The 14060-nt window shown below is 34.3% G+C and overlaps 1 protein-coding gene across 1 annotated transcript in view; it reads left to right on the forward strand.

The window, feature by feature from the left end:
• LOC137209954 (CUB and sushi domain-containing protein 3-like) overlaps positions 1 to 14060 on the forward strand; it is a 351862-nt gene that overhangs the window by 281978 nt on the left and 55824 nt on the right. Inside the window, exon 5 of the mRNA XM_067711455.1 lies at positions 13295 to 13502. Within this exon, the coding sequence (XP_067567556.1) occupies positions 13295 to 13502 (208 nt within the window). The remainder of the gene's footprint in view (positions 1 to 13294; positions 13503 to 14060) is intronic.

The following is a 14060-nucleotide window of genomic DNA, read 5'->3' on the forward strand; positions in this document are numbered from 1 at the left end:
AAAGAAAAATATCATTAAGGGATCAGATTTGTTCAGTTAATTTAAATAAGAATGAATTTCTTGATGCACATAAAAGGCCTGTGATTGTTAATTAAGTGGAAATATTTCAATGTGTTGTAAATTTTGTCAGCATTGCTATAATATACAGCTGACCCTTGAACAATGTGGGGGTTAGGGGCATGGACCCCAGCACAGTTGATATTTGCATATAACTTTATAGTGAGCCATCCATGGCTTAGTTGAATTCTGCAACCATGGATTCAACCAAACATAGATAATATAGTACTGTAGTAGATATTTATTGAAAAAAATCCACGTATAAGTGGACCTGCCCAGTTCCTACCCATGTTGTTCAGGGGTCAACTGTAATCATGAATTTGCACAAGAGTGTTATGTCAATATTGCCTAATCCCATTAAAAACACTATTTTAAAAGCTTAGAACAGTACCTTCATGTACACAATGAATATTAGCCATTATTAACTGAAATTAACTGTTTCATTAAATATCTACTTTCTTCTGAATATCATTGGTTAGAAATAGATTTCAAAGCAAACATATTTAAAATATAGTAAATTCAGGAGCAGATTGAGAGAGAGCCAGTTTTTAAGCAATCAGGTTCTGTGGAACTCTTCAAATTACAGTAAAATACTTTAATTAATTGCCTTTTTTCAGGGCTCCTCATGGACAAGGATTTGCTACTTTTTTTCTCACTTTCTTTTCTTTTCTTTTCTTACTACTCTATTTTGTAGCAGAAAATGAGAAACAAGGAGCAGCACTCATTTAATCAGTAGAGATGGCAAGAGTGAAATGAACTATATGGGACTGAGAGTGCCTTCTTGTCTCCCTGCTGTGGCAATTTTGCCAGAGGGAGTAACAAGTCAATTGTGCCATCACCTTGTAGGAACCTTCCTACCTACAAAAATAAAGCTTCCAGGACACTGATAAGGAATATAGAAAATATGTAACTGAGAGATTGTTGGCAACATTTAAATCAATAAATGTGCACTCTCAAAATAATGATAATTTTACAAATAAGAATCTAGCTTAGAAGAAATTTAAGTAAATTGATTTAGGTCACCCAATTTATTAGTGTTGCATTTGTGCCTGGGTCTCTGTGATTTTAGAGCCCCCATTTCTAAGCTCACCATAAAACTGTCAAATAATTGTCCAAGAAATTTCATGGACATACTGGGGAGCAAAAAATATATTTAACCAGATAAAGTATTATTTAGGTACCTACTATAAGCCAGCCCCATTCTGAGTACTTGGGATAATTCTGTGACTAGTGTATTAGTAATGCAGTCAAGATTGCACGACATTTATATTCTAGAGATAAATGAGAAAACAACAAAAACTACTGGATAGTGATAAGTTGAATGAAGAGACTGTAGCAGATGTTGTGACAGAGACTGATGGGGGACTGTTTTACCTAGAATCATTAGTGAAGCAAGACCTCACTAGTTTGAATGGCATCATTGAGACGCCTTGGGAAGATCTTGAGGAAGAAGCCACCAGCTTAGATAATAGTTTAGAACAAAGGTCCTAAAGGTGGAGGGAGCTTTGTTAAATTTAAGGAAATGGAAAATGAGCACTGTGGATTGAGTTTACTGAGAAGTCTGTGGTTGCAATCATTAAGGTCATGGTAAGGACACTGGTTTTATTCTAAATTCAAGAAAAGCTAGTAGAATGTTACAAATAGGAAAGTGTGATTGACATCATTTCATTTCCACTTTAAAAAAGCACTCTTTACTTCCTTGTAACAAATAAATTTTAATGGCAGAAGAGAGGAAAGAGGAATTGATGTTGGTAGGATATTTAAAAAAAATTTTGTTGGAGTATAGTTGCTTTATGATATTGTGTTAGTTCATACTGTACAGCAAAGTGAATCAACTATACGTGTACAAATATCCCCTCTTTTTTGGATTTCCTTCTCACTTAGGTCACCACAGAGCACTGAGTAGAGTTCCCTGTGCTATACAGTAGGCTCTCATTAGAAGGATATTAATTTGGTCACACTGAGAAATGGTAGAACATGGATAAGTAAATCAACCAAAAATATATAGGGAAATAGATAAATATTTATATATATTTAAAATTGATAGCACAGAGACTGGCATAAAATTAATACTCAAATATATAACTACTATTAGTTGTATTAAACATGATTCCTATCTTCAAAGAACTCAGTACCTATCTGGAAAGATTTGAGAAATAAACATACTCCTAAGTTCAGCAAGCTTGAATTGGATGAGGGAAATACTCTAATTTTATGAAAAAAATCATTCAAAGTTCATATAAAAGTCAGTAATATATCCTCCAAAGCCGTTCTATTCAATGTCATTTAAGATAGATATTTTGGTTCCCCATTAAGTGTCAGGCATATTTCTAAGCACTGAAAATACAGGGATGAAAAAGACATAAATTGTTTCTGTCCCTGCAGGGTTAAATTCTTGCTGTTTAAATAAGCCTTGTCTTTTTTAAACTAAATTAACAGATTCACTCAAATTTTAAAATTTCCATTTTCAAGTAAATGGGGCTCAAGTTCTATAATTTTAGATATGGTGAAGTACTCCAAGTTATTTATAAAACTAAACACAAGACATAAATGACTGTTCAGTGATCTGGTCTATGAAGTAGAACAGGGAGAAGAATCCTCAAAAATACATCAGATTTAAATATGAATTTGAGAATTCCTTAATTAAAGTAAATTATTTGACAAAATGAGTTCCAGTGGAATGGATTTTTATTGTCTATATAACTAATAGTCCATGTTGCAAAAGTAAACAGATCTTGACATTACAATTGTCTAATTCAGCAAATATTTATTTCTCACCCATGCAATATCTAATGTAGCTTTGGTGACCCATCTTGATCTTGTAGTTTTTGCCATCTGTGATAGCTGTTATCTTGAGAAGTCTGTGAATTAAGATCAGTTAAGGCCAAAGTAAGGACAGTGGTCTTACTCTAAATTCAAGGAAAGCCATTAAAATGTTACAAACAGGAGAGTGTGCATAAAATGATCTGATTTCCACTTTCAAAAGATATTCTAGGCTCCCCTTTAGAAAATAAATTATAAAGGTACACGAGAAGGAGATGGGATTGAAGTCATGGTCTGTATCATTCCTAAGCAGAAAGGATGTCAAAGAATATTCTTAAGAACTAGGCTTGGATGTGACTTAAGTCGCTTTTGCCCAATTCCCATCTGACAGCCCTTAGCTTCAGGGCACCATTCTAGCTTCCTGGGTGGTGGTGATATGCAGTCTTACTGAGAAAATGGAGCAGTAAACACATAATATTGTTTCTGCTTCACAACATTTGCTATCAGAATCTTGGAAGCAAAAGTTCCTCATGTCTAAATGATAATTATTTCTTCTCTTTTACTTATTCCCAGCTACTGTTTCAAACTCCTACAGTGTTTGAGAGTTCTGTCTCCAGGTGAGAATTAGTAACCCTTCCTACTGAAATTTATGCAGTCCATCACTATGAAATGGACAAAGATTTTGGAAAGGCTAATTGCTACCCAAACTGGTTAATATGTTTTATTAACATTGAAGATTCCCCCTAGACAATTGAATGGACAGTGAAAAAGATTGAGCTAAATGACATAGATAACAGAATTGTCAGTTTACCTGGAGGATAGTTGAAATAAAGAGAGTGGATAATATCACCTTGGGAGAAAGTATATTAAAAGAAGAGTAGAAGCCTAGGGAGCTCTGATATTAAAGTAACTGGTAGAGAAAGAGGAGGCAGTGAGGTAGATGGATAAGAAGCGTTAGACAGCTACAAGGGTAACCAGTAAAATATTTCACATGGAAGCCAAAGAATAGGAGAGTAATGAGTTAATAACAATGCCAGCTGTCACTGAGAGACCCATTTAAAAAATACTAACAAGTATGTGTCCGTTAGGAAGTCAATGTTGAGCTTAGGAGAAGGGGTTCAATAGAAAGTATGAAGAGAAACAAGAATGCAGTTAATTGAGGGATCACTAGGAGGTAAATAAGTAGAAACATTAAGCAAAGGTACATTTTCAGAGGAATTTGGAAAGGGAAGAGGAAAAGGAGGTTAATAGACCAAGATAAATTTAGTTTGTCTTGTTATTTGGAGGTGGATGGGGTTGGCTTCCATCTTATATGGACTTTTAGGATGGTATTAGAGAGGTACTTATCAGCTTAAGTGATCCCAAGTAAAGACCTGGAGTTAGGTAGAAGATAGGGTCAAGTACCCAAATGAATGGATTAGCTATTTTACATGAGTTACTACAGTGATTGTTGATTCTAACTATGCAGTAGAATCACCTAGGGAATGTAAAAAAAGATTGCCCTACTATTGACCCCACTATCAAGCAAGTAAATAAGAATCTTGGGGTTGGGGTTGATGTATAGGTGTTTTAAAATGCTCTACACAGATTTCTGATAATTCAATCTGTGTTGAAACAGAAGTGATAAGATTTTGGAAATTCTGAGAGAAATCATACCCTGAACATTCTTTTTTAAATGAAGTAGCATTAAAGTTTGCCTTCTGAGAGTAGTAATCAGCACATGGAGTGGGGCCTCAAGGAGAGCAATGGAGGTTAAAAATAAGGTATAAACAAGGACAGGGCTTTTATAAAATAGAAAGAACTGAGCTGGTAGCTACTATCTTTACTGAAACCATAGTTTCAAATTGCAAATTTCTGGGCTTGTCTCTAGATTAATCTGGGGAGAACTGACATTTTTAGATTACGTGGAATATCTATTTATTTACATAGATCTATTTAGTTACATAGGTCTATATTTTCTCTCAAAAATATAATTAGAGCTTTACTCAGGCTTTCCTTCTCTATTTTTATTCCTAAATTTTTGAAATTTTATCCTATTAGCAATGATATTTAAAAAAATTTCAGTTTGTAATTGTTCAGTGCTGATATATTTTTGTATATTGCCCTTGTATTCAGTAACCTTGCTTAATTCACAGATTAAGTCATGTATTTTATCTGGTGAGTCTCTTGAATACTCCACGTACATAATTCTGCTATCTGTAATTAAAGAAGTTGTACTTTATTGAAGTTAAATATGGAGAAAAATCTAAAAATTAGTTAACTCCCACTTGCTTGGTACTGAATAGCAATAATCAGTTTCTGTTTATGCTCACCTTTTTATTATAAAGCTTTTGACCTGCAACATACATTTTGTTCTTAAAATTTATTTGGCAGTCCTTCTCATTCTTCTATTTTGTTTTGACATTTTGTTCCAATTATCAATTAATCTCTTTTGTAATAGTGACATATTACTTGTGTTTTCTTTTTATTCTACCCCATAGATGGCTCAGACATCAGAATTTAATTTGATGATGAGCTTAAATGGTTATATTTACTCATTTGTTTATTTCATATTTAATTCAGTAAATTCCTATAAACCTCTACTATATGTCAGTCTTTCTTTTAATAAAACAGATATGATGCGAACAAAAATAGATGCATGATCTGTCCATTGTTGAAAGTGGGGTGTTAAGGTCCCTCACTATTATTGTGTTACTGTTGGTTTCTCCTTTTATGGCTGTTAGTATTTGCCTTGTATATTGCAGTGTTCCTATGTTGGGTGCCTGTATGTTTCCAAGTGTTATATCTTCTTCTTGGATTGATCCCTTGATCATTATGTAGTGTCCTTCTTTGTCTCTTGTAACAGTCTTTATTTTAAAGTCTATTTTGTCTGATATGAGTATTGCTACTCCATTTGATTTCCATTTGCATGGAATACCTTTTTCCATCTGCTCACTTTCAGTCTGTATGTGTCCCTAGGTCTGAAGTGGGTCTCTTGTAGACAGCATATATGTGGGTTTTGTTTTTGTATCCATTCAGACAGTCTGTGTCTTTTGGTGGGATCATTTAATCCATTTATATTTAAAGTAATTATCGATATGTATAAGGAAACACAGGCCTTAAATGACACATTAGACCAGGTAGACTTAATTGATATTTATAGAGCATTTCATCCAAAAGCAACAGAATACACATCTTTCCCTCATACACATGGATCATTCTCCAGGACTGACCACATGCTGGGCCACAAAGAGAGCGTCAGTAAATTTAAGAAGACTGAAATCATATCAAGCCTTTTTTCTGACCACAACACTATGAGATTAGAAATAAATGACAAGAAAGAGAAAACTGTATAAAACACAAACATATGGAGGCTAAACAATATGCTACTAAACAGCCAGTGGATCACTGAAGAAATCAAAGAGGAAATTAAAAAATACAGAGACAAATGAAAATGGAAGCACAATGATCCAGAACCTATGGGATGCAGCAAAAACAATCCTAAGAGGGAATTTTATAGCAATACAGTATTACCTCAGGAAACAAGAAAAATCTCAAATAAACAACCTAGCTTTACACCTAAAGCAACTAGAGAAAGAAAAAGAAGCAAAACCTAAAGTCAGTGGAAGGAAAGAAATCATAAAGATTAGAGCAGAAATAAATAGAAATGAAGAAATAAGTGAAATAGAGATGAAAACAATAGCAAAGATCAACGAAACTAAAAGTTCTTTGAAAAGATAAACAAAATTGAGAAACCTTTAGCCAGACTCATCAAGAAAGAAAGGGAGAGGACTCAAATCAATAAAATTAGAAATGAAAAAGGAGAAGTTACAACTGACACCACAGAAATACAAAGGATCATAAGAAACTACTGCAAGCAACTGTATGGCAATAAATGGACAACCTGGAAGAAATTGACAAATTCTTAGAAAGGTGCAACCTCCTAAGACTGAACCAGGAAGAAACAGAAAATACGAACAGACCAATCATAAGTACTGAAATTGGAACTGTTATTAAAAAATCCCAACAGACAGAAGTCCAGGACTAGATGGCTTTATAGGCGAATTCTATCAAACACTTAGAGAAGAGATAACACCTATCCTCCTCAAACTTTTCCAAAATATAGCAGAGAGAGGAACACTCCCAAACTCATTCTGTGAGGCCACCATCACCCTGATACCAAAACCAGACAAAGATACCACAAAAAAAGAAAATTACAGGCCAATATCACTGATGAATATAGACACAAAAACCCTCAACAAAATACTAGCAATATGAATCCAACAATATATTAAAAGGATCATACAACATAATCAAGTGGGATTTATCCCAGTGATGCAAAGAATTTTCAATATCCACAGATCAAACAACACACCAACAGATTGATACACCACATCAAGAAATTGAAGAATAAAAACCATATTATCATCTCAATAGATGCAGAAAAAGCTTTGGACAAAATTCAACACCCATTTATAATAAAAACTCTCCACAAAGTGGGCATAAAGGGAACATACCTCAATATAATAAAGGCCATATATGACAGACCTATAGCTAACATCATACTCAGTGGTGAAAAGCTGAAAGCATTTCCTCTAAGATCAGGATGTCCTCTAAGACAAGGATGTCAACTCTTGCCACTTTTATTCAACATAGTTTTGGAAGTCCTAGCTATGGCAGTCAGAGAAGAAAAAGAAATAAAAGGAATACAAATTGGAAAAGAAGTTAAGCTGCCATTGTTTGGAGGTGACATGATACAATACATAAAAAATCCTGAAGACGCTACCAGAGAACTACTAGAGCTCATTAATGAGGTTCGGTAAAATTGCAGGATACAAAATTAATACACAGAAATCTGTTGCATTTCTATACACTAACAATGAAATATCAGAAAGAGAAATTCAAGACACAATACCATTTACCATCGCACCAAAAAGAATAAAATACCTAAGAATAAACCTGCCTAAGGAGACAAAAGACCTGTACTATGTAAACTATAAGATGCTGATGAAAGGAATCGAAGACAGCACAAACAGATGGAAAGATATATTGTGTTCTTGGATTGGAAGAATCAATATTGTCAAAATGACTATACTGTCCAAGGCAATCAACAGATTCAATGCAATCCCTATCAAATTACCAATGGAATTTTTTGCAGAACTAGAACAAAATACCTTAAAATTTGTATGGAGACACAAAAGACCCCGAATACCAAAGCAGTCTTGAGAAAGAAAAACGAAGCTGGAGGAATCAAGATCCTTGACTTCAGACTATACTACAAAGTTATAGTCATCAAAACAGTATGGTACTGGCACAAAAATAGAAATACAGAGCAATGGAACAAGATAGAAATCCCAGAAATAAACCCATGCACCTATGGTCAATTGATCTATGACAACGGAGGCAAGAGTATACAATGGAGGAAAGACAGTCTCTTCAGTAAAGTGCTGGGAAAACTGGACAGCTGCATGTAAAAAAAATGAAATTAGAACATTCTTTAACACTGTACAGAAAAACTCAAAATGGATTAAAGACTTAAATGTGAGCTTGGACACTATAAAACTCTCAGAGGGAAGCATAGGCAGAACACTCTCTGACATAAATCAAAGCAATATATTTTTTGGTCTGTCTTCCAGAGTAATGGAAATAAAAACAAAGATAAACAAATGGGATAAATTTTACAAATGGGATAAACAAGTACAAATAATTTTGATTTTATTTTGTCACTTTTTTCCCTGCTCTATACGTTGTAAGAGATTAAAGGACATTGTTTATCAAGTTTGTATAAATTTAGTTATTTTAAAGTGTAGAAATAGGAGTATTCGATGATAGATTTATAATATTATAAACAAAATTAGGTTTAATATTTTAAATTTAATAGCTATATTTTTTTATCAGTAGATTTGAGTACACTAAGAATTTAAGAGGGAGTTGTTAGTATTTCCTCCAGGTGATTGGAATAAATCCCAAATCAAATGATCACGTTTTAAAAAATTCTTATTCTCAAAAGACTACATTGCCTTCATTGATTCTATTGGCTGAACTGGTTGTTTCCTTCATGTTTTACAACAGACTGAGTCTTCAAACTTCTTAACATGCAACTTGCCATCATTCAGCCTATGTATTGCATTAAAAAAAAAAAGCACACCTAAAATCTTACAACCTATACAGATTTTAGGACAAGAGTAGAGAAACTACCAACCTTTTTTATATTCCCTGTATGTTAAATAACTACATTTTGAAGCAATCATAACTTCTAGTTAACCTCAAGAGAAGTGTAAGATATTTAATCACGTTGCTTTACTCTTTAGGTGAAAAAATACTGTTCTTAAAAATGGGCCTAAGAGAATTATTCTGATTTATTGTTCAGTGATACTATTTATTCCAAAGTGCCTACAAAGACCAAATTAATCTTTTGAAGATATTGAGATAATAATATGCTAAACTACTGAATAAACGAGAGGTGGTTTATCTTTAGGAAACAATAAAGCATGCCAAAAATTGCTTGGATTCTTGATTCAGCCCCCTAATCTGTATCCTCCATTATCTTCTTTCCCTCTCCTCTTCATAGAGCAGCCAGAATGTTTTCAAAACTCAAAACCAATCATGTCATCTCTTTGCTGAAAACCCATCAGTAACTTTCCACTGCTCTGAATAGTTTTGTCAGAAAGATCCTGCAAGGTCTAGCACCTAGTTGCCTTTCCACCTCATTTGGTACCACTTGGCAGTTGCACACAGATTTTCTTTCAGTTTGGAAAATTTTGGAGAATGCCCATTTCCTCTGGTGAAAGCATAAGTGTACCTACTCAGAACAATTTTCCTTTTCCTCATTAACTATTCACCCTTCAGGTTTCTAGTCCATCATTGCTTCCTCAAAGAATCCTTGTTTCTGAATTCTCTAACTACTGCAAAGCCCCAAACATACAATGTCGGTACTAAATGCTCCTTCTGCAAAGTACCTGACAGAAATGTAATTTTATATGTTTATCTTGTCATTTGTTTAGAGCCTTACTCTCTTCTAGACAGGATGCTTAATGAGGGCAGGTATTGTGCTGACTTTTGATCACCACTGTAGCATGAGAGACTAACGCAGTTCCTCCTGGTACTTAGTAGATCTCAATGAATATTTTTTTGAATAGATAACCAAATTAATAAACTTTAAAATTCACAGAAAGTGTATACAAGTAACCAACATGACCCCATGTGTATCTTGAGTATGTTAAAAAATGGTTCTATTTAATAGCCTGTGAACCCTGCCCTTTCTGTGACATGTGGGACAGAAGATACTACAGACAACACTAATCAAACGGGCAAGCCTGGTGGCCAGGACAGAGTGATGCTGAAAGAATAAAAGTTCTATCATTGACAGGATTTGTACCAACTCACTTTGCCCAGAGACCAGGCAATATTACTTAGCAGAGAGAGCACAGCACTAGATTTAAGGGTTTCATGGTTTGTCCTAATTCTGCCTTTCACTTGTTCTAACTCTGGTATAAAGTAAAAATTTTAATTTAGATAATACATTTTACTATAAGAGTCTATGATTACAGAAAATGTATTGTTTTTTTATAAATATTATAGTAAATCCAGTCTGAATTGCAATACAAAGGTTCTAGCATTCAGGTAGATTACCTAGCCAAAATGTTGTATATCTAACGTGTACTAAAAGCAAACTTTATTTATTTCACAATTTTGTCAGATACTGATTCTATGATAGCCTCTGTAGTAATAAAGAGATCAAACAGGAGTGCTGAACAAAGAACTTGATACAGGAATTGGCAAGAGCATTGGTTTGAATGCTGGAAGATCTCAGTTCCCATCCTTGTTTTCAACTGCAAGTCAGTCATGCTTTTGGGTTGAAGACTTTCCCTGGAGTGAACTATGCTGTTAGTTGCTCTCCATCTCATGTGTCAGGAGTTTGGGGTGATTTCTCTCTTTTGTGAGCCTAGATTACTTCTTAAAGGAGACCATGCAGAGAAATTGATTTGTTTGCCCTGGAGCTTGGGGGACACAGTGTATTATCATTAAGACCATGGCTGAAATATTTAAATGTCTGCTGTTGTAAACCCAGAAGGCTACATTTGGGAAGAAATTGCATGTCCACAGAGGATAAATAAATGGGGCATGTTTTCTTAACCATATGCAGGACTTTTGTGAGGGAGTTCTGGCCTGGAATTGTCCTAGATCCTGCCCAAGAGGCCCACCTAGAAGGATAAGGAGACATAGTTGGAAAGAGGGTGGAAGGATACCATTCTATACCCATGGTATGAGGGAGAAAATAAGCAGCCAGCTAGAGAAACACATTCACCCACAACAAGGGAACTGATTGGGTTACTTCTGAGGGTCCCATGAAAAGGTTCATGAACAAAATGAACCATCTTTCTTTAATCATCTGCCAAAGCCCTTGGAAACCAGTACCAAATCAGTGCCAAGCAAATAAGATTCATCTCCCCTGATCCTTTCTACTTCCAAATCTAGGATGAATCATAGAGAGCTCAGTGAGCAGGGGTGGATGAAAAGAAATTCTAGGAGGGGAAACAGGGAAGAAGAGCCCACTTCACTGCCTCACCTCTGCCCCATCTGCCACAAGCCCAGGGGAGCAAAGAACCTTAACCTAAATGAAGTCACAATTTTTTGTGAGTATCCAGGACTAGACAAATTAATTGATAAATTGATATTTTTGAATTAAAAAAAGTGGAGGAATTTTTTCTTAATCTGAGTGTGAACTGAAATGTTTCTGCCTGAGATTTTATCTAGAGACAGGGAAGTAAATAGCTCACAGAGCTGGTTTGAATATGTTGTATGCCAGCTACACTACAAATATATAATAATGTAACATTTTATTTCTGAAGCAGTACTCAGCGTTGGTGTTAGTACTGAGAAGACAAAAAGTAGAAATAATTTGTGGTTGGGGATTGGGGGCAGCAGGACATTTTCACCAGAGGTTAAAGTTAAGGTATTGAGGGAAGGCATTGTATGTTCTGACGAGAAAATTGTAGTAATATATCTCATAGTCTAGACTGGACCACTACTAGTTCATTCTAATTACTCAACAGACTTAAAAAAATAGAGAGGGCATCATGAAAATAAATATCATATACACAGTAGTGTATGATGAAAATTAAGTATCTTTTAAGAACAATATTATTTATGCTTTCAATTTATGAATTATGGAGCTAGGTGGGTAAAGAGTGGGACAGAAAGAAGCTAATGTTATTTAATGCATACAATATGGTAAGAAAGTTGTTCCCAGTACCAAAGCATGTTGCCATTCCATGCCCATTGTGGAGTTAAACAGGATGCTGCCATCTCTATTTATTAAAGTTACAGATTGTTAACTATTACATCAAATAATAATTGGTCTTTATAGAGCTAGATATTTCCTCAGACATTTGATTTGAATGGAAGGAATTCCCTGAGTAGCTCACGATAACAGCATAAATCTTGAGAAATTTGATTGCACAAATAATCTAGTAGCCTATTGACTGGCCTAAACAGTGTTATGACAAGACAAATTTTATAGCTTCAGTTTCTTTATAAAGCAAGGAGCTTTATCTTATGTTTTAACACTAAACACAGGTGGTCATGTAACCCCTCTGTTGGGGTTACATACAACATTGGCCAAAAGTAGACTCATGGATAATCTATGACCCTTATTTGGGAAATGAGAACCACAGGTCCAAATGTAAAATTAGTAGAAACTTTCCAAATGGAAGAAAAGTATGATTACTTAGAAATAGAAGGTTCTGAGCCACCTACAATATCATAAGTAGATAGTTTCTATTTAACCTAGCATTGATGCCATTGCATTTATAATGTTGTGTATACATAATCGTATGAATACCTAGCAAAATATGTTTACATTGTTTGATAGAGTCATAGGAATGTGTTACTAAAGATATGTTACTGAATATATTATTGAAGTTACTATATTATTTCTTTCTAATTAAAGTTTTGTAGATATGTGATGATGTATTCTATTTAAACTGCATTTCCACAAATGTTTTCAGTAGCTTTTGAAAAATGCCAATGACAGAAACTATATTATATTCTCTCTTACATCATTTATTTGGTATATACCTACATTAAGGAAATAAAAACAAAGCTCAGACCTACCATGAACATGCACAAAGTGACTAAAGATTTCCTATTATAGACCTTAAGAATGATGTTTCATTTGTTTTACTTGCTTCATCACCTAATCAATGAAAAGGAAATCTTAATTCTGTTATCCTGAGATCTAATTGGAGTATAGATTTTTACTTACTTTCATTGCTGTTTCAATCAATGGTTATAAAATAGTCAAGATAGCATTTGTATTTATATATGTGCTTAAATTTTTCATGGACTTCTCATTTAATCTCTATTATTATAATATGCACTTGGTATCACAACATTTGTCCTGTTATTTTTATCCAATAATGTTAACAGAGTTGATTTAATCGCATTTCTCTTAATGATTTATATCTGAACATCTCATCTTTGTTTTCAACAGCTGAAGATGCATGTGGAGGAACAATGAGAGGATCTAGTGGCGTCATATCAAGCCCTAGTTTTCCTAATGAGTATCATAATAATGCTGATTGCACTTGGACCATTGTAGCAGAGCCTGGGGACACAATTTCACTCATATTTACTGATTTCCAAATGGAAGAAAAGTATGATTACTTAGAAATAGAAGGTTCTGAGCCACCTACAATATGGTAAGTAGTTTCTATCAATCTAGCTTTGATGTCATTGCCTGAGGCCAGTTGGGAATCAGAGAAAAACTGTATGTGGGCCTTTAAAGGATTAAATATTTAAAAGAACTAACAGTTACAGGAAAATTGTAAGGCGTAGCTGTCAGAGCTGAGGAAGATTTTGGAGATTGGGTACTAATATATAGAATGGAATTTTGAAAGATGAAGCTTTCCATCAGTATTTCTTTATCACTCAATCAATGAAAAATAATGTGATTTTTATCAAAACTTGTATAAGGAAATAAGAGTTGTTCCTACAATTGTGTTCCTTAGTGTGCCAGTTCATACTCTGGTTCATAATCTGGTTCCTTTCAGATTAATTGAATAGTCTTGGAAGTAATTTGCCTTTGTTTTTGTAGATAGCTCTTTTATGTATCCTGTTATCTGAAGGCAAAAATTAAACACTGTGATCTGGGTGAATGTGGTCCGTTTCTTTAGAGACTCAAGGCATGGTCTCATGAAAATTAGAGTTTTCAGAACATACTTTTAGGATATAGTATTTGTAAAAAGAAAATATTTCTT

The sequence above is a fragment of the Pseudorca crassidens genome, chromosome 17 (assembly GCF_039906515.1).
Source record: "Pseudorca crassidens isolate mPseCra1 chromosome 17, mPseCra1.hap1, whole genome shotgun sequence".
Taxonomy (NCBI): domain Eukaryota; kingdom Metazoa; phylum Chordata; class Mammalia; order Artiodactyla; family Delphinidae; genus Pseudorca; species Pseudorca crassidens.